At 42.9% G+C, this 21658-nt stretch overlaps 1 protein-coding gene across 3 annotated transcripts in view; it reads left to right on the top strand.

Annotated features, from left to right (window-relative positions):
* Positions 1 to 21658, top strand: part of PHAF1 (phagophore assembly factor 1) — a 51235-nt gene that overhangs the window by 22934 nt on the left and 6643 nt on the right. For 2 of the 3 annotated variants that reach the window (XM_083370699.1, XM_083370700.1), the window contains exons 5-13: positions 15 to 58; positions 2718 to 2797; positions 7452 to 7546; positions 8575 to 8672; positions 9852 to 9964; positions 11697 to 11830; positions 12800 to 12883; positions 14672 to 14754; positions 15524 to 15594. In XM_083370699.1, coding sequence (XP_083226825.1) covers positions 15 to 58; positions 2718 to 2797; positions 7452 to 7546; positions 8575 to 8672; positions 9852 to 9964; positions 11697 to 11830; positions 12800 to 12883; positions 14672 to 14754; positions 15524 to 15594 — 802 coding nt within the window. The remainder of the gene's footprint in view (positions 1 to 14; positions 59 to 2717; positions 2798 to 7451; positions 7547 to 8574; positions 8673 to 9851; positions 9965 to 11696; positions 11831 to 12799; positions 12884 to 14671; positions 14755 to 15523; positions 15595 to 21658) is intronic. The other variant, XM_083370701.1, reaches the window with a different exon arrangement.

Raw genomic sequence — 21658 nt, 5'->3', positions numbered from 1 at the left:
TTCCTCTTTTTTAGGTGATTGAAGTTTATGACTTGACTAAAGTGAAGTTAAAGTACTGGTAAGTAGCTACGCGGTGCTTGCGCTGGCCACAAAAAAGAATTATTAAGGCGTCATTAAGACATTTTCAATTCTGCAGGAGGAGTGCGTCAAAAGCCAAAAAAGATGGTGGCTGCCACTGTGCAACCAAATTCCTGCCTTTTTTTTTAATGTACATCAGGAATCTCCAAATTTGGCAACTTTTAAGACTAGAGGACTTCAACTCCCAGTTGCCAAATTTGGAGATTCCTGATGTACATTAGAAAACTTCAGTCAGATGGTTGTGACTATTGACTTGACATTTTGGACTCGCCCCAAAGACATTGAATTTCTTAAGATGCTTCTTGGAAACTGAATGGTTAAAACTGGTTGATTTCAAAAGAGCTGTGTCTCTTTCTAAGCACGCTTAAAGACAAAGATCAAAAAAGAGAGATGGGTGTTTATAGATTTTATCCTCTGATTCAGCACGGTGCAGATGGAATTTTGAGTTGCATCAGATGAGGAAGCTTCAAATAGAAGCTTTGGTTTCAAACTCCTGGGTAGCTGCTGTATTGCTGCTTACCTTCCTAATTTATTTGAGAGAAACATCCATTAAACTAAGCATCTTTTTATTTTAATCTGACCTGGTGCAGACGGTCCCTTTGTAGCTTAACGAGTAAACGAGAGCAATTTCTTTTGCCTAGCTTGATGGGGTGAACCAGCAAGCCAAAAAGTTCTGTTTAATTACTGTTTCTCATTGTGCGTTTGTTGGAGAATGATGGTTGTTTTCAGGCTGAAATAAGGGCTATTTGAAACGGCCTTTAGGACAAATTGGGATTTTCAGCTCCATGTCTCATTGGGTATCCTGGCTGATTCCCAAGTGGGTTGCCATAACTTTATTGTTAAATTCTGTGTCACAAAATTCACGCCCTGGTGGCTTAAAAGCAGCTCTTATCTTTCAATTGATCTTAATCCACCAAATTGTTGGGATAGGATTGTGTATACCACACCGATCTTCCGAGGGAGGAATAAAGCAGGTAAAGCCTGCCATCCTCCACACCTCATCTTGCTGGAGGGGGTGTGTCGGTTCGTGTGTGGGAGTGTGTAGGGGAGGGACACACAAAATGGTTGCTTGGAAGGCATTGCAGCAAAGGAATCTAGGTTTGTTTCTCCCTGAAGTTCTCAAACCAAACGTACAGGTAGTCCTCCTTTAATGACCACGCTGAGAACTGGCAACTTGGTCACTGAGTGATGTGCTCGCTAAGTGAAACCACCGGTGTGCTTATGATCTTCCTTCAGGCTTCCTTTGTTTCACAGCAGTGTTTCCCAAACTGAACCACTTTAAGATGGATGGGCTTTCTAGGGGATTCTGGGAGTTGAAGTCCATCCATCTTAAAGTGGCTGAGATTGAGAAACATGGCTTGGGCAGACCCGTGAAGGCTGTAAATGAAAGGATTGGTCGCAAAGTTACATGTTCATCACTCTTGCAACTGCAAACCGTCACTAAAAGAGACAGTCCTTAAATGAGGACTACCTGTACTACAGTTTCCCCAGCATTGCGTTATGTACACGGCACAAGGAGGGATTCTTCCCTGCTCACGTACAACTGGGCAGGCAGACAAATTCAGTAGATTTCTTACTACACGTTTGTAAAATTTGTATCTGCCAGTTCAGTTGTTGTAGCTTACTTCTTTCTTCCCACCTTCTCAATCAAGCAGGAGACGGGGAGCAGCTTGACAAATGTGCCATCTGAAGATACTTTTCTGATTTTCAGTTACAACGGCACTGAAAAAGTGACATATGACCATTTTTCAAACTTACAACCATTGCAGTATCCCCATGATCACATGATCAAAATTCAGATGCTTGGCAGCTGGTTCATATTTATGGCGGTCGCCGTGTCCCGGGATCACGTTATCTATCCCCTTTTGCGACCTTCTGACAAGCAAAGTCAATGGGGAAGCCAGATTCACTTAACAACCAGGTTACTAACTTAACAACTGCGGTGTTAAGTTGTAAAATGGGGCAAAACTCACTTAACATACGTCTCACTTAGCAACAGAAATTTTGGGATCAATTGTGGTCATGAGGATTACCTGTATGATTTCTTGAAAGATATTTGGCGTGAGGGAGGGAAAAATTATGATGAGGAACTAGCAACAATGCATGTTAATGTTTTGGATTTTCTCTTCTAGCCCCACATTGTTGTTGTTTTTTAAAAAAAAATTAGAACTGTAATTGCAGAAGATCTGATGAAAATAAGAAAACATAGACTTGGCTTGAAAAAGCCTTCTGTTTCTCACCCCATTAAAGCCAGTAGTTGCAACAAAAGCATTTTGTACGTGAGACGAAAGAGCGTTAAATATACTTTTGAGCCTGTTATACCGAAAGGCCCTCTGCCCTAGAATTTCACACTTGAGCAAATTTGGTTAGAAGCAGAGATAGAATAGGGAATTTAACCTGAAACCCTAGAACACAAATAGCTTTGAGCAATGTAGTTGGTCACAGTTGCAAGTTTCTACGCTGCAAAAAAAAGAAAGAAAGAAAGAAACGTTCTAGTTTTTTAGGTTGTGGATATCAGGAGAAAAGAAACAGTGAAAATAAAGGGATCTTGAAGCAGTTTGTGAATGCATGGCTTGCTCTGCATTTGACTGATGATAGGTTTTAATCAATCTTTCTTTCTTTTTCCCCCCCTCCCCCAGTGGTGTCCATTTTAACTCTCAAGCTATTCCTCCTACCATTGAACAAATTGATCAGTCTTTTGGAGCCACGCACCCAGGAGGTGAGTTGTGGACATTAAAAAAAAGAAAAGATGCAAATCTCGCTTGGCAGCTCATGTCCAGAAGGACCCCAAAGAGCCCCTCCTTCCTTTTAATTTCAGATTCAGGTTGATCACAAAGTGGTAGGTTTATACCAATAGTCCTCAACTTAACAGTGGTTCCTTTTGTGACCATTCAAAGTTACACCCAGTTTTGGGACGTTTATCGAAACTTCCAGAGACTGAGATGATCTGTTCCTACCTACAGCAGAAGGGGTCTTTCATTGAGGGTCGAATGAGTGGACCAGATTCTTTGAAGAAAGGAATTGCTTACAAAGCACAGTGTTTGCACCCAGACTGCTAAACCAAAACCAAATCAAAGTCATGGTAGCTTGGTGCCACCTTCTCTAATTTGATGGAACTCGAGAATTGCCCAACCAACATCAGTTGAGAAAGTCCCAAGACGTCAGGAGGACAACAGATAGAAGAAGATCATGGGCTAAAACTGAAGACATTTCGTGACTATGGGAACAATTAGTCACTGGAGCGATTCACCTCCGGAAGGTGTGGATGCTCCATCGCTTATCGAGCAGAGACCCAACCCTAGAGCTAAGTAGAAATTTCCTGACAGTGAGAACAACTAATCAGTGGAACGGCTTAACTCCAGAAGGTGTAGGTGCTCCATTACTGGAGGTTTTCAAGAAAATCCTGGACAACCAATTGTTTGGTTGGACTAGAAGACCCCCAAGGTTCCTTCCAATCCTATTATTCTGTATTCTCTATTATTCTGTATTCTATTCTGAGCAACACAAATGAAGGAAAGCACGTCAGGCACTTGCATCCAGTTCGTTTGATTTTTCTTGTGCTTGTCTACCAGAATTGTGCAAAACCTTCAAAGAGACTCATGATGAGATGACCAGGAGCAACATCCAAAGCACTTGTATAAATCTGGGGGAGGGGGGGGGGGAAATGCAGTTACTGTGGCAATTCAAAAAGAGTTGCTGTGAAACACTTCTTTTGAAAGGATTGTTTGTTGTCTTTTTCTGGAAGATGGAATGTAAGGCTTGAGTCTTTGAGCTGATTTTATGAAATGGACCCCCCAATATTAGAACTTTCATTAAAAAGGCACAACAAAGAATGTTCCTCCTGCGTCAACTCAGAAAGTTTGGACTGCCCCAGGAGCTGCTGATTCAGTTCTGCAGAGGAATTATTGAGTCTGTCGTTTTCACCTCGATAACTGTTTGGTTTGGCACAGCAACCAAGCAGGACAGGTACAGGTTTCAATGGATAGTTAGGACTGCAGGAAAAAAACAATTGCAAACCAGCCTGCCTTCCATTGAGGACCTGTGTGCTGCACAGGCCAGAAAGAGGGCTGAGAAAATATCTACAGACCCCTCACATCCTGGACATAGACTGTTTCAACTTCTCTCCTCTGGATGCCATTATAGGACACTGCATGCCAAAACAAGTAGACATAAAGACAGTCTCTCCCCCTCCCCCTGTGCCATCACACAGCTGAACACTTAATTCCCACAGCACCATCTCATTTCTCATCTTTTCTCCTATCTTCCCCTGTTGGTTTCTTATGATTTATTAATTATTTATTATGATCTATGACCTATTACTTATTGCTCCTTGGTGGAGCAGTGGGCTAATGCCTCCCTAAGTAACACCAGCTGCCTGCAATTAGTGCAGGTTCGAGTCCCACCAGGCTCAAGGTTGACTCAGCCTTCCATCCTTCCGAGGTAGGTAAAATGAGGACCCAGATTGTTGGGGGCAATAAGCTGACTTTGTAATAATGCCGCTTGGGTGTGTGTGTGTGTGAAAGCCCTAATAAGCAGGCATATACATAGAATGAAGGCTACTGCTAAGTTTGTAAAAGCCGCCCTGAGTCTTCGGAGAAGGGCGGGATATAAATGGAATTAAAATAAAAAATAAAATAAAATAAATGTCTGGGCTTATGCATGGGAGACAAATTCCTTGCGTGTCCAATCACACTTGGCCAATAAACCTATTCTATTCTGTTCTGTTCTGTTCTATTATTCTGTTCTATTCTATTCTATTCTATTCTATTCTATTCTATTCTATTCTATTCTATTCTATTCTATTCTATTCTATTCTATTCTATTCTATTCTATTCTCTATTCTATTCTATTCTATTCTATTCCACTCCACTCCACTCCACTCCACTCTGTTCCATTCCATTCCATTCCATTCCATTCTGTGATGGTATAGCACAAACAGACAAGTTTATTTTAAATGTTTATTACACGCCTCAAAATACTGTAAATAATTCCTACCAGGAAAGCACCCTGTTGCTTGGAAGGGAATTTGCATTCTGTTCATATGTTACAAGATTTTTTTCCCTTGTTAGTAACATTTAATTGCTTGTTTATTTTAGTCATCAAGCTGAAGGTTCTACTAAAAGGTGAAACATTCAAATTCTGCAGTAACTAAATGTGTATACTGTCCTTTGCAATAGTATCTAAATATCAAACTGAAAATGCAATGAAGCTCTAAACATTGGCCCTTCTCAATTATCCACAAGATATAAAGTATCAGATCAACAAAAGAGGATTTAAAAGCCCGGATGAAACAAAACACATCCAAATACCGTTTTTCTTCCAAGAATTCAGCATTTGTAGGAGACAGGAAATCAAGAAAAATGTCTGAATTCAGACCAGAAACTTATACAGGTAACCCTCAACTTAACAACAGTTGGTTTAGTGACCGTTCAAAGTTACAACGGCACTGAAAAAAGTGACCCATGACCGTTTTCCAGTTACAATCTTCATAGCATCCCCTCGGTCACATGATCAAAATTGAGGTGCTTGGCAACAGGCTGATACTTATGACGGTTGATGTGTCCCGGGGTCATGTGACCCCCTTTTGCGACCTTCTGAGAAGAAAAGTCAGTGGAGGAAGCCGGATCCACTTAACAACCGTGCTACTAACTGAATACCTGCAGTGATTCTCCTAATAACTGTGGCAAGGAAAGTTGTAAAATGGGGTGAAACTCACTTCACAACTGTCTCACTCAGCAACATAAATTTTGGGCTGAATTGTGGTCGTAAATCTACCTTTATTTGTTTATTCCTCCTACCTCGTTTCTTAATTTAGTTGCCCCTTGATATCCTATTCTCATTACTTTGGCCACCTAATGAGAAGGAAGGACTCACTGGAGAAGAGCCTAAGGCTGGGAAGGTTGAGGGCAAGAGAAGAAGGGGATGACAGAGAAGGAGGTGGCTGGATGGAGTCACTGAAGCAGGAGGCGCGAGCTGAAATGGACTCCAGAAGATGGTAGAGGACAGGAAGGCCTGGAGGAACATTGTCCATAGGGTCGCGATGGGTCGGACATGACTTCGCAACTAACAACAACAATGACAAGTGTGTTTTAGAACTTGGTTATCTGTCTGTTTTGTAAGCTACGATTAATAACAATTGCAATGTATGGCAGTGAAAGTTGGACCATAAGAAAGGCTGAGCGCCAAAGAATTGAGGCCTTTGAACTATGGTGCTGGAGAAGACTCCTGTGAGTCCCTTGGACTGCAAGGTGATCAAACCGGTCAGTCCTAGAGGAGATCAACCCTGACTCCTCTTTAGAAGGCCAGATCCTGAAGTTGAACCTTAAATACTTTGGCCACCTAATGAGAAGGAAGGACTCACTAGAGAAGAGCCTCATGCTGGGAAGGTTGAGGGCAAGAGAAGAGGGGACGACAGAGAATGAGGTGGCTGGATGGAGTCACTGAAGCAGAAGGCGTGAGCCTAAATGGACTCCAGAAGATGATAGAGGACAGGAAGGTCTGGAGGAACGTTGTCCATGGGGTCGCGAGGGGTCGGACACGACTTCGCAACTAACAACAATCCTGTAGCATGCTTCCTTGTGTCTTTTCCTTGTTTTCTTATTATTATTTAGCCCTATTATAACGTCTAGCCAAACAAGTCAGGTAGGTTGTTTTAGAACTGTCAAAACTTGCAGATCCTGTTTGGGTTGCGTGCCACAGGAAACAGTGCCCCGAGAATCCAGAAACGGGGACATCTGATTTTTTTATCCAATTAAAAATACCCACTGGGTTTTTCTTGACCTTCCTCTTGGGTTTTTCACTGTGTATATTTAATTTTTCTACAATATCTTAAAACTCCTACACTTTACCAGAGGATTGGATAAACTGAGTCATGTTGTAATGAAGAGCTCAACGGGGCCACAGGTTGAGAAGGAAAATGTTTAGATTATTATGCAGTTAGTCGTCAATGACTATAATTGAACCCACAATATCAGTCCTAGGTGGTGGTGGTCATAAAGTGTTTTATGACCTTTTTAGCAGTGGTTGTTCAGCAAACCCATTGCTTGTTATGGGGCGTTTACCAGAAATGGGAAGTAAAGGTTGATTTCTGGAAATTCGTGGTCACTACAAAGGGCTGTTAAGGCGGGCTGGTTGCCAAGCACCCAAAATATGATCACATTACTCCAGGGAGCAGACATTGGAACTTCAAATCTGGATCATAGATTACTTTTTTGTTGTAACTTTGAGCGGTCACTAAGTGATCGGTTGTAAGTCAAGGATTACCTGTACTGGAGTGTTGTGAATGCAACATTTGGTTGTATCAGTATTAATGCCAAGTTTGGGTTTCAAAAAGAGCCACTGTTTTCACATGGCTGCTGTGTGTTTCTCCCCAGTTTACAACTCTGCTGAGCAACTTTTTCATCTGAACTTCAGGGGCCTGTCTTTTTCCTTTCAGCTGGACTCCTGGACTGAAACGCCAAAGTATGAGGTCAGCTACCTTACTCAAAAATAGAAATAATGTATTCCTTCCTTCCTTCCTTAAGCCTGTTGATTGTGAAATTGTGTGGTTTAGGCTACACAGCAGGGGTGAATCTGGAGAAGGGTAAAAAAAACACCCAGTCTGGAGGCCCTGATTGGAGACCAACCGTCTTTTCGTACAAATTCAGGACACGCGTAAAAACAGCCGGCCTTGTGGACTTCATCTTGAACTAACACACACACACACACACACACACACACACACAGACCAAGCTATAGCTGTAGCCATCATGTCAAGCTATGGCATGTTTATCCATGTTTTGTTGAATAAACCACAATTGCCCAGGTTAACACACCACACCAAACCCATAAACTTTGATTTTAAAGACACAGTGGCTCCACTCCCGGAACCGAATCAAATCACCTTAGGGCTCACCCAGTTATGCGAAGCAGATCCTGGCTTTGTGGAACAGACGATTAAATTTTCCACTAAGCGCTTTAATGTAGAGATTACGGCAGTGGCCCCCAACCTTTTGGGCACCAGGGACCGGTTCCGTGGAAAGAGGTTTTTCCACGGACTGGAGAGTGTGTGGTTTTATTTATTTATTTATTTATTTATTTATTTATTTATTTTTGGGACTTATATGCCGCCCTATCTCCCGAAGGACTCAGGGCGGCTTACAACAATAAAAAACAACAATACAAAAATTAAAAAAGAATTAAATAACAGCCCCAAAATAAATTAACTACAGTTAAAAATTAAAACATATTTAAAAACCCATCATCAATCCAGGTCAGCCTGATGGAAGAGAAAAGTTTTGAGGTCGCGGCGAAAGGACCGGAGGTTTTGTGTGCTGACTGCATCCCGCGGATGGGGCTTTGCTTGTTTGTGCGGACCGGTTGCTGGCATGCCACGGCCCGCTACTGGTCCACAGCCCGGGGGTTGGGGACCCCTGGATTATGGTGCTGCTTTAGGAATGTAAAGAAAGAGCTTATCCGTGGTGCGTTCACGATAACTTTTCAACTTGATTCCCACAGCCAAATTTTGCCCACGGCTTAGCCTCCCTGCAAATCCCACACGGGGCAACTGTGAAACGCATGTACATCTACAGCGGAAACAGCCTACAGGATACGAAGTAGGTCCCTGGCATGTTGTGGAAAATATCCCCGGATTATTTGTGAGCGTTGCTTTTTCGTGAATACAGGTGACATGATAGCAGTCTTCCAATATCTCAGGGGCTGCCCCAAAGAAGAGGGAGTCAAGCTATTCTCCAAAGCACCTGAAGGCAGGACAAGAAGCAACGGATGGAAACTGATCAAGGAGGGAAGCAACCTGGAACTAAGGAGGAATTTCCTGACAGTTAGAACAATTAATCAGTGGAGGTTTTAAAGAAGAGTTTGGACAACCATTTGTCTGTAATGGTATAAGGTTTCCTGCCTGATCAGGGGGTTGGACTAGATGACCTCCAAGATCCCTTCCAATTTTATTTATTAAATATTATTAAACATCATTCCCCAAGTTTAGGTGATCAAAATTTGGGCACTTGGCAGCCAGGATTGTTTACGGCGCTTGCCAAGTCCAGGGGGTCAAGCGATGGCCATTGACAGCCTTCCCAGCTGGCTTCCAAGGAAAGTCAGTGAAACGAGCTGGATTCAGTTAACGACCGTGTGATTCGCTCAATGGCTACAGTGATTCAACGATGAGGGCAGAAAAGGCCATAAAATTGGGCGTAATTCACTTAACCCACCGTCTTGCTTAGCAACATAAATTCTGGTTCCAATTGTTATCGTAAGTTGAGGACTCCCTATACGGAGAGTGAATATTTTGCATTAGTCTTTCACCGAGATGTATTTCATCTTCTGTTTTGTGCTTAAACTCTTTTTTTTTTTTAAAAAAAAAATCTTTGTTCAGTTCAGGAAACTCTCTCAGTTTCCAGGCTGAAAAATCTGCTCTTTCACAGATTGATTTCTTGGCATGCAAACCATCTCTCAAAATTCTGCCTTTTTTTCCCCTCCTAAATGAATGGCCCCTGGGGATACAGTGAATATCCAGAATAAAATAATATGGCTTTTGGCTTTTACTTCTTGGCAAGCTTCAAACTATGATTTATCAATTCAGCCATTCTTTAGCGGAGGCTTCCACTTTGTCTGTGTTGGTTTACAGTTCCCATCATCCTCCAGTCAGCTTCTGGAGTTGGACTCGGCCTTCCAGTGTGGTGTCTATTTTGAGTTAGGAAGATTGGGGTATGCAACCTTCAGGGTCGGTAAAGCAGTGTGTCCCATTTTACATTATTTACATTAATTTATGCTTTTAGGGCACCCATGATGCCACTCAGCTGTTTCCTCGGAAATGTGTATGCAGAATATGTTGATGTTCTGCGAGATGCCGCTGGACCCTCAGGTTTACGACTGCGATTACTCACTGCAGGTAGGTCCAGTTCTGGTCACCACAATATAAAAAAGATGCTGAGACTCTAGAAAAGAGTACAGAGAAGAGCAAAAAAGATGATTAGGGGGCTGGAGGCTGCAATATATAAGGACAGTTGCTGGAATGGGGTATGTCTAGTCCAGGGGTAGGCAACCTTGGCTCTTTTATGACTCGTGGGACTTCAACTCCCAGAATTCCTGAGCCAGGCACACTGAGGGAAAGGGAGAGGTTTCCAAGCTGAGCCATGCTGCCTCAGGAATTCTGGGAGCTGAAGTCCACGAGTCATAAAAGAGCCACGGTTGCCTACCCCTAGTCTAGTCTAATGAAGAGAAGGATGAGGGGGGGCATGCTAGCAGTGTTCCAGTATCTCAGGGGCTGCCCCAAATAAGAGGGAGTCAAGCTATTCTCCAAAGCACCTGAAGGCAGAACGAGAAGCTTATCAAAGAGAGATCCAACATAGAACTCAGGAGAAATTTCTTTAATTAATCAGTGGAATGGTTTTCCTTCAGGAGTTCTGAGTGCTCCATCGCTGGAGATTTTCAAGACTGCAATTTGTCTGGAATTGTATAGGGTCTCCTGCTTGAGCAGGGGGGTGGACTAGAAGACCTCCGAGGTCCCTTCCAGCCCTATGAATCTATATTCAGTGTTCTAATTCCAGGCTACAATATTTGTTCTAGGTTTTTCCATTAAAAGACAAGAAAGAGAACGTGACTCAGTTGGTGAGGCTGGTCCCAGCTTTTCTAGCCCGCTCACCTGCTCAGAAGTAAACAACCCAATACTAGATCAGACTGTGACAAAAACAACAATAAATCTCTGTATGCTATTAAAAGTCATGTGTCTATTCCTAACTTTGAGTGGAGTGCAACTTAGGCAACAGTTTTTAGATCAGTGTACCCCCAAATGAAGGGACGCAGTGGCTCAGTGGGTTAGGATGCTGAGCTTATAAATCAGATGGTCGGCAGTTTGGCGGGTCAAATCCCGAGTGCCACGTAACAGAGTGAGTGTCTGTTACTCGTCCTAGCTTCTGCCAACCTAGCAGTTCGAAAGCACATAAAAATGCAAGTAGAAAAATAGGGACCGCTCCGGTGAGAAGGGAACAGCGTTCCGTGTGCCTTTGGCGTCCAGTCATGCCGGCCACATGACCACGGAGACGTCCTCGGACAAGTGCTGGCTCTTCGGCTTTGAAACGGAGATGAGCACCGGCCCCTTGAGTCGGAAACGACTAGCACGCATGTGTGGGGGAACCTTTACCTTTACCTTACCCCCAAATGGGATAATTTAAGGAGTGATACTTTGGCCACCTAATGAGAAGGAAGGACTCACTGGAGAAGAGCCTCACGCTGGGAAAGGTTGAGGGCAAGAGAAGAAGGGGATGACAGAGAATGAGGTGGTTGGATGGAGTCACTGAAGCAGTAGGTGTGAGTTTCAATGGACTCCAGAAGATGGTAGAGGACAGGAAGGCCTGGAGGAACATTGTCCATAGGGGTCGGACATGACTTCACAACTAACAGTAACAAGGAATGAGTCTTTAAGTCATAATTTCATTTCTTTCAGCATAAAGTTCACAGGAGGATTCTAGTTGTTTTTTTTTTTTAAAAAAAGGCTTTGTTTTCTCTCTGACCACCCTCGTTCACGTAATTTTACTTTCTAAGACAATTGGGATCCGTTCGGGTGCTTCCGACTTATCCTACAGATCTCACATCGTCCTTTCTCCTTTATTTCTCCTGTATAGGTTGCGGTCCTGGTGTGTTAGCCGATGCCAAAATACGGGTATCTGAGCGTTGTGTGTATTTCGGTGATTCGTGCCAAGATGTTCTAAGCACTTTGGGGTCCCCTCACAAGGTTTTCTACAAATCTGAAGATAAGGTTAGGCAAAATCCATGCAGATCGTTTTTATAGGCAGCCTGCAAAGACCTTCCCTCTGGTCTTCCTTAATGTTACATAAATTACAGATAATCCTCAACTCATGACCACAGTTGAGCCCAAACTCAGTTGTTAAGTGAGATTTGCCCCATTTTACGACTTTCTTGCCACAGCTGTTAAGTGAACCACTGCAGTTGTTAAGTTAGTAACACGGTTGTTAAATGAATCCGGCTTCCCCATTGTCTTTGCTTGTCAAAAGGTTGCAAAAGGGGATCACGTGACCCCAGGACACTGCAACCGTCATAAACATGAGTCAGTTGCTAAGCGTCTGAATTTTGATCACGTGACCCTGGGGATGCTGCAAAAGGTCGTAAGTGTGAAAAATGGTCATAAGTCCCTTTTTTCAGTGCTTTTTTCGAACGGTCACTAAATGATCTAAGTCAAGGACTACCTGCGTTCTGTTTGGTTTTCATTAATTTTTCCTGCTTGTATTTATCGGTGAAATATTTTTAATGTCATTTTAATTTATTGAGCGTTGGTGGGGGTTTTAATTGTGAACTACGCCTATACGGAAAGTGGCATGTGGATGGATGTGGTTTCCCACTAAATACCGGGAGGTAGTCCTTGACTTACAATTGTAATTGAGCACAACGTTTCTGTTGCTAAGCTAGGCTGTTGTTTAAGGGCATTTTGCCCCAATTTACAACCTTTTTGCCACGGTTGTTAAGTGAATCACTCCAGCTGTTAAGTTGCTAACATGGCTGGCCGAGGGATTCTGGGAGTTGAAGTCCACTAGTCGTAAAGTTACCATGGTTGGAGACCCCTGGTGTACAGGGTTGAATCCGTTCCTGATTTCTCCCATTCAGCTTATGTCATCCATTCAAAGCTTAAGGCTCCCCTTTTCCAATGAGTGCCCAGCCACTGTTAAGTTTGAAAATGAAGCTGTTTCTTGCTTATTTTTTTTGCAAACAGATGAAAATCCATTCCCCTTCGCCTCACAAGCAAGTCCCTTCAAAGTGCAATGATTTTTTCTTCAACTACTTCACGCTTGGAGTGGTGAGTTAAAAGATGGGGTTAGTACATGCCGCTAAAACATCTTTGTTTAACCATAAACACAACTGGCCAGGATCACCCAGTATGCTGAACCACGTCACCTTAGTTCTAGCATTATCTGAGCTTGTCTGGTCAAAGTCCCAAGGGATCTGCAGCGCCACTAGATGGCGCCTTAGGGCCTCAATAATAGAATAGAATAGAATAGAATAGAATAGAATAGAATAGAATAGAATAGAATAGAATAGAATAGAATAGAATAGAATAGAATAGAATAGAATAGAATAGAGCTGAAAGGGACCCTGGAGGTCTTCTAGTCCACCCCCCTGCTCAAGCAGGAGAACCTATACCATCTCAGACAAGTGAATGTCTAGCCTCTTCTTAAAAGCCTCCAGTGATGGAGCGCCCACGATTTCTGGAGGCAAGCTGTTCCACTGGTTAATTGTCCTCACTGTCAGGAAGTTTCTCCTTACTTCCAGGTTGCTTCTCTCCTTGATTAGTTTCCAACCCTTGTTTCTCGTCCTTCCCTCTGCTGCTTTGGTAAACAACCTGGCTCCTTCTGCCTTGTGGCAGCCGCTCAGATACTGGAACACTGCTATCCTGTCTCCCCTGTTTCTTCTTTTCTTCAGACTAGCCAAAGTCAAGTCCCTCAGCCATTCTCTGATGTTTTAGTCTCCAGGCCTTTGATCATCTTTGTTCCTCTTCTCTGAATTTTTTTTTCCAAACTCTCAACATCTTTTTTGTGATACGGTGACCAAAAGTTGGGTGCAGTATTCCAGGTGTGGTTTCACTAAGGTTTTAATCTCAATAAATGAATAAAAAAAGACAGACTGTCCATCAGAGAGTAAAAAGCTGGTGAGATCTTCATAGTTTTAACTTAAGGAGAAAGGTATGGAGCTGCCACACATGACATTACGTAAAATTGCATGCCAGCTGGTTGAAAAAAATAGTTACTTCATTTTTTGAAGTAACTACATTTTTCAAGTTGCTCATGCATCGAATAACAAAGGACCTTGGAGGTCTTCTAGTCCAATCCTGCTCAAGGCATGAGACCTTATGCCATCCTGGACAAATAGCTGTCCAATCTCATCTTAAAATCCTCCAGTGATGGAGCATCCACCACTTCAGGAGGAAAGGCAATACCTGGTTAATTGTTCTCACTCTCAGGAAATTTCTCCTTAGTTCCAGTTTAGTCTAGACCTACCTAGTTCCCTTAGCTGTTCATCATATACTTTAGCCTCCAGATCCCTGATCATCTTTGTTGCTCTTATCTGCACTCTTTCTGGAGTCTCAACATATTTTTTGTGTCGTGGTGACCAGAACTGGATGCAGAATCCCAAGTGTGTCCTCATTAATGCAACATAAAGTAGTATTGTCCCTTCATATAATCTTGATACTTTTCCCTCTGTTGGTGCAGCCTAGGACTGCATTGGCTTTTTTGGCAGCTGCAGCACACAGCTGGCTCATACTTCAATGATGGTCCACTAGGACTAGACCCCTCTCAGTTAATACTGTTGAGCCAGGTACATGTTGACTGACATGTAAAGCAGGGGGGGTCTGTCGGCCCGCAGGCCGGATGCATCATGGCGAAACCGCACCCACCCCATTGTCGGCAATGGAAAAAAAGTCATGATACATCGCAACACATCACGTGATGTTGCAAGTTTGACAGCCCTGATGTAGAGCGTTGCAATAATTTAAACAGCTCAATTGATTATGATGGCTTATTTCATCACTTAAATGTGGTATCCATGTGTTGTTGTTTTTTCCCTGTTCGGTTTTTCTCTCACACAGGACATCCTTTTCGATGCAAATACTCACCGAGTGAAGAAATTTGTTTTGCATACCAACTATCCTGGTCATTATAACTTTAACATGTGAGTAAAGCGCTCTAATGTACGTGCTCCATTTTCCATTTCAGTTTGAAAAGTTATGAGCTAGAATGGCAGCCCTCAACCTTTATGGCTTGGCAGCCCAGTTGGAGGGCTGGGGTGGGGTGGAGAAAGAGATCCTGGCTGCGCAAACTGCGGGTCAGAGTACATGTGTGCACACAGCTCAACTTGTGCAAGTGGTGGGCCAGAGCTCGACTGCAAGTGGAGTGCATGCGTGCATGTGCACGCTGGCCCACCGCTTGCGCAAGTTGAGCTGTGTGCATGTGCACACTAGCCCGCCACAGTCTACTAGTGGGCTGGCGGAAACTTTGTGCTTTGCTGGATTTCTACCAGTGGAAACAAAAAATGCCCAATTTATTGTTTCTAAATCTTCATCAAACATTTGAGGAAGGATTCTAACCCTTTCCAAAAAAAATTCATACAGTCAAAAGCATTAACTTCTTATTCGGTGGAATAGAAGCAGCCCTCATTTAAGGGCCACAATTGAGCCCAGATTGAACAGTTCAATTTAAAAATAATCCATTTAGAGTAGGAATGTCCAACCTTGGCAGCTTTTAAGATGTGTGGACTTCAACTCCCAGAATTCCCCAGCCAGCATGGGGATGCATGCAGGCTGGAGAATTCTGGGGAGTTGAAGTCCACAAGTCTTAAAGCTACCAAGGTTGGACACCCCGATTTAGAGTCAAATATTTTTTGAAATGAAATTCTTGTTTATGATTGTATTTTCTCCTAACTGCTAATTCCATTCTTGCAGTTATCACCGTTGTGAATTCAAGATCCCACTCATTATTAAACGAGGTAAGAAAGAGGAATCTTTGCCAAAAGGTATGTGTGAATAGAAGCATCTAATAGGAATGAATTATGGGTTCTTTTAGGTTCTAGGACCTTTTTTCATGTGTTCTAAAAAAAAAAGTTTTAAACAAGCGAATAAGCCCAAAGCTACGGGTTGTGAAGCCGACACTATTAGGCTCAAGATGGCCAACAATATGAGTGAATTTATGAAAGATTAAGGAAACAAAACAGAAAGACAAAAACTAGTGCTCCCATTCTAATATATTTCATTCATTCATTCATTCATTCATTCATTCATTTATTTATTTAATTGGATTTGTATACCGCCCTATTCCCGTAGGACTCAGGGCGGTTTACAGGGCAGTTAAAACCATGAATACAAAAAATTAGAAACAAATAAAACAATTAAATTACGACCACAATTGAGCCCAAAATTTCTGTTGCTAAGCCAGCCACTTGTTAATTGAGTTTTGCCCCATTTTACGACCTTTCTTGCCAGAGTTGTGAAGTGAATCACTGCAGTTGTTAGCTTAGTAAAAGGTCATTAAAGTGAATCTGGCTTCCCCATTGACTTTTCTACTTAGAAAGATCTCAGAAGGGGATCCTGGGACACTGCGACCGTCATAAGTATGAGTCAGTTGCCAAGTGTCTGAATTTGGATCCCGTGGCCGTGTGGATGCTGCAACGGTCGTTATACGTGTGAAAAGTGGTCGTGTCATTTTGTACAGTGCCTTTGTAACTTCGAACCGTCACTAAACGAATGCTTGTAAGTCAAGGACTACCTGTATATATCCAGAATGCAGGCAGTCCTTGACTTACAACTGTATTGGAGCATGCTTATCGCGCTCGCGATGGTCATAAAGCGAGTCACCTACGTAACCAACCCAATTTTATGGCATTTTTTGCAGCAGTTATGAAGGAAACTCATGGTATACTCTGGGCTGGTTTAGCCGAAATTGGAAGCAAATGCCAATTTTCCATAAAACCACCATAAAATGCTGTTCCATGACTATGGGAGACTGCAAACAGCTGTAAATTTAGGTCTGACATGCAGTCACCAGAGCCCCAGTGGGAGGTGGCTGTCGGACTTTAGGAACTGGGTTGTAACAACCCCTGAGAAAGTCTGTCCTTAACTTCAAACAACCCTTAAGCAATTGGTCATAAGTTGAGGACTGCCTGTATACGGAGCAAAACAGTCAAACTGGAGTATAGTTTAGAGGCAGGAGAGATTTTTTTCCCCTTTTTGATGATACCGGTGACCTACCTATGCGCATATGAACAGGAAGAAAATCCAAATTACCTGCTGCCTGAAGAAGTTGCTGCTTTATTGATTAGCAGTGTGATTGACGTGATCTGGATTTGTAAATAATTTCTTGAATGAGCGACTAGCCAGTGATGTGCTATTTAATAAATAGTAAACCTTTATTGTCAAAGTACAACATGTGTACATTGAGATTAGCTGAGCCTCCCCCTGTGCTCCCTCCCCCCAACACACAGTGACAACAAACCCTCCATCAAAGTCTCCGTTAAAAAAAATTAAAAAGTTGTGAACCTCCAAGGGGGCTAGAGTGAAATGTGGTTCAAGATGCTGGCTAAGTACTGTCAAACCTCTTATTTATTGGAGCAGGGCAATGCAAAGCAGGCCACCAACAAAAATAAGGCTTTAAAATCAGAACCGTCCGGCGAATTCTGTCAGTTGAATTCCACAGTTCTTAAAGTGGCTAAGATTGGACACCCCAGATTTAAAATTATTAACAAAACTGGTTACTTAAAAGAACCAGTTGCTCTAATTTTAATGTTGAAGTTCTTAGTGCTAATTTTAGTCCTTTTTAATGCCAAGAAACAGATTTTATTCTCCAAACATTTTCTAGGCATCCCAAGTGATTAGCTATATTTAAATAAGGGGAGACAGAGAGAGAGAGAGAGAGAGAGAGAGAGAATTTCGGGAAAAACAAGGAAAAATAGATATTTGGCTTCAGTACATACTTTCGTGACCCCTCTTTTAAATTTAAGGAATCCAGAATTCCTCTCATTGAGGGTGTTTTTATTTTGAATTACAGCTTCTCCTCTTTTTTCCTCGTTCCTCCGACAATTGTTGTGCTGCTGTTTCCCGTCATTTCCTGTTTCTTTCTCATCCTAGTTGCAACACACATACAAACACATGCCAAGTGGTGTGCTGCTTAGTTTAGTTCGCCTCCCGTCACCAAGAATAAATTTTCTTTATACTAAAGAGAAATTCTGTCCTTGCAGACTTGCGCAATCTCAGCAACTTCACTTCCATTTCCTTTTATGTTCTTTAACCACCGGCAGCTCATTTCTCTGGGCTAATGGATCCTCTTCCTCTTCCAGATCGCTCACAATCAGCCCATCCAAAGCTTCTGCCCTGCTTTCTCAGACTTCAACACCCCCAACCACAAACTTACAGGTGTTGCATCTTTTCCCAGCCCTAAAAGTGTTATTTTCCAAAATAAAACCTGACAGTCATAAGAAAGCACGGGCCGTGTGATTTTTCTCCGCTTCTGTAGCACACGGCTCCTTCTTACACAGGCCCTTATTTCGCAACAACTCTCGCTCTCCGTTTATTTTAAGGAACAAATAGGCAAATACCTTGAGCCAGTGGGCAAATTTAGAGTTGTGGGTGCCTTCCTATCGTGGCTGCCCCAAGATGTGGTTACTATACTGATTTGCTTCCAGCCAGGCAACTTTGCAGAGGTCTCCAAAAATTCCATAGCCCTGGGATGAAAGCCCTACCAAATTATTTTTTACACACAGCACGGTTGTGATTGCTAACTTGACTTTCCTGATGCACAACCCTTGGAAACACATGTGTCCTGCCATGTTCTCTACCTCCCCCATTCTCTCTACTTGCCTCAGTTTCCCTTTGACTTTGTGGAGAGGAGGGCATAACTTCAAACAACAACTCTTTCACCATCATTCCTTTCTAAGAAAGATTAAGGAATTTTTCTAACACCCCAAATTTGCATCCTCTTAACATTGCGGCTGTGATCATAAAATGCTGTAAAATGCATGAGCATTACAAAATGCTGTTTGTAAATGCATGAGCAGTTCTCATGAGATTTGGGACCCACCACAGAAATCTGGGGCTAATGTACAGCTAGTCCTCATTTGATGATTTAGTTGGGAGTGGCAACTCTGTCATTAAGTGGTGAGGTTGTTCAGTGAAATGTCACAGGACCATGCTGGACCTATGACCTTAGGTCTGCTGTGGCCATTAAGTGCATCACCTGAAGTTGTTAAGCATGACATCACATGACCACAACTTGCAACTTCCTGCTAACTTCTCCATTGATCATGACGGCTGCAAATGGCCCAATAAATGCGTGCCAGTTGCTGAGCACCCCAAATTCGATCACATGACGGGGGGCATTGGAACTTTGAACCTGGGTCGTGAGTAGCCCTGAGGAGGTCTGTCGTAAATCAGAACAGCAGCTAAGAGACAGTCATAAGTCAAGGATTACTTATAGAATCACCAGTCTGGCTTAATTGGATTACCTTTTGAGAGTAAACCCAAAACCTCAGTGGATCCTCTCTATTTATTTATTTATTATTTATTATTTAGACTTACATACCTATACTCTATCTCCCAGATTTGCCAAAATACACAACACCAGTCACCCAGGTCATGGTTGTCCCAATGATGCTTTTCCACGGGGAAACTGGACTTTCTTGTTTTTCTTTGAAAATGATTCCCTTCTCATCCAAGAAGCTTCTTCAGCTCTGACTGGATGGCGGGGAATGGAAGGATTTATACTCCTTGCAGACGGCTGGTCATTTGCATTCTTTTAGAGAGTGGTTGAGGCCACTTGGAGGTTTATCTGTTTCCTCAGGGTCACCTGGGTGGTGCAGATGTGTGCAACCTTGACCCGGATGACCGAGAAGCTCCATAGACATTTAGCTATGCACTTTGGGGTGAACACCCTTCAAATGGGGAGGAAGCAGGAACAGATTCCCCCGAAATCATTTGCGCTTCAGTTTGAGAGGCAGACAACACAAGACACATCCCCAACAGCCTGTGCCTGTTGAAGGGACCCAGGGCAGAAAACATCCTGCCGTCAAGAAGGCTCCACACCCATTTGCACCGCTCAGCTGACCCTGACGACACAGATAAACCTCCAAATGGGAAGAATGCAAATGACCAGCGGGTCTGCAAGGAATACAGGGAGTGCAGAATTATTAGGCAAATGAGTATTTTGACCACATCATCCTCTTTATGCATGTTGTCTTACTCCAAGCTGTATAGGCTCGAAAGCCTACTACCAATTAAGCATATTAGGTGATGTGCATCTCTGTAATGAGAAGGGGTGTGGTCTAATGACATCAACACCCTGTATCAGGTGTGCATAATTATTAGGCAACTTCCTTTCCTTTGGCAAAATGGGTCAAAAGAAGGACTTGACAGGCTCAGAAAAGTCAAAAATAGTGAGATATCTTGCAGAGGGATGCAGCACTCTTAAAATTGCAAAGCTTCTGAAGCGTGATCATCGAACAATCAAGCGTTTCATTCAAAATAGTCAACAGGGTCGCAAGAAGCGTGTGGAGAAACCAAGGCACAAAATAACTGCCCATGAACTGAGAAAAGTCAAGCGTGCAGCTGCCAAGATGCCACTTGCCACCAGTTTGGCCATATTTCAGAGCTGCAACATCACTGGAGTGCCCAAAAGCACAAGGTGTGCAATACTCAGAGACATGGCCAAGGTAAGAAAGGCTGAAAGACGACCACCACTGAACAAGACACACAAGCTGAAACGTCAAGACTGGGCCAAGAAATATCTCAAGACTGATTTTTCTAAGGTTTTATGGACTGATGAAATGAGAGTGAGTCTTGATGGGCCAGATGGATGGGCCTGTGGCTGGATTGGTAAAGGGCAGAGAGCTCCAGTCCGACTCAGAGGCCAGCAAGGTGGAGGTGGAGTACTGGTTTGGGCTGGTATCAAAGATGAGCTTGTGGGGCCTTTTCGGGTTGAGGATGGAATCAAGCTCAACTCCCAGTCCTACTGCCAGTCTCTGGAAGACACCTTCTTCAAGCAGTGGTACAGGAAGAAGTCTGCATCCTTCAAGAAAAACATGATTTTCATGCAGGACAATGCTCCATCACACGCGTCCAAGTACTCCACAGCGTGGCTGGCAAGAAAGGGTATAAAAGAAGGAAATCTAATGACATGGCCTCCTTGTTCACCTGATCTGAACCCCATTGAGAACCTGTGGTCCATCATCAAATGTGAGATTTACAAGGAGGGAAAACAGTACACCTCTCTGAACAGTGTCTGGGAGGCTGTGGTTGCTGCTGCACGCAATGTTGATGGTGAACAGATCAAAACACTGACAGAATCCATGGATGGCAGGCTTTTGAGTGTCCTTGCAAAGAAAGGTGGCTATATTGGTCACTGATTTGTTTTTGTTATGTTTTTGAATGTCAGAAATGTATATTTGTGAATGTTGAGATGTTATATTGGTTTCACTGGTAAAAATAAATAATTGAAATGGGTATATATTTGTTTTTTGTTAAGTTGCCTAATAATTATGCACAGTAATAGTCACCTGCACACACAGATATCCCCCTAAAATAGCTATAACTAAAAACAAACTAAAAACTACTTCCAAAAATATTCAGCTTTGATATTAATGAGTTTTTTGGGTTCATTGAGAACATGGTTGTTGTTCAATAATAAAATTAATCCTCAAAAATACAACTTGCCTAATAATTCTGCACTCCCTGTATAAATCCTTCCATTCCTCGCTTTGGAGAAGCGAAACATCTTCAAAGAAAAACAAGAAAGTCCCGTTGCCTCCGGAAAAAGCACCTTTGGGACACAACACTCAGAAAGATTACTAATGACCGGATGACTGCAAGGACTATAAATCCGTCCATTCTCCACCGCTCAAGTCGGAACTGAAGAGGCTTCTTGGATGAGAAGCAAAATATTTTCGAGAAAAAACAAAGAAAGTCCAGTTGCCTTTTAAAAAGAAAGCATCTTTGGGACAGCCTGTTGTGATTCAGGGTCAGCCTGTGGGTTCGGCAGTTGGGTCGGATGACTCAGATGAGGGGGAGGAGGGGGGTGTTGAAGAACTTGCTGAT

Source organism: Vipera ursinii (assembly GCF_947247035.1).
Source record: "Vipera ursinii genome assembly, chromosome: 10".
NCBI classification, from domain to species: domain Eukaryota; kingdom Metazoa; phylum Chordata; class Lepidosauria; order Squamata; family Viperidae; genus Vipera; species Vipera ursinii.
The sequence above is the reverse complement of the archived record's forward strand: the minus strand, read 5'-3'. Positions and strand labels throughout refer to the sequence as shown.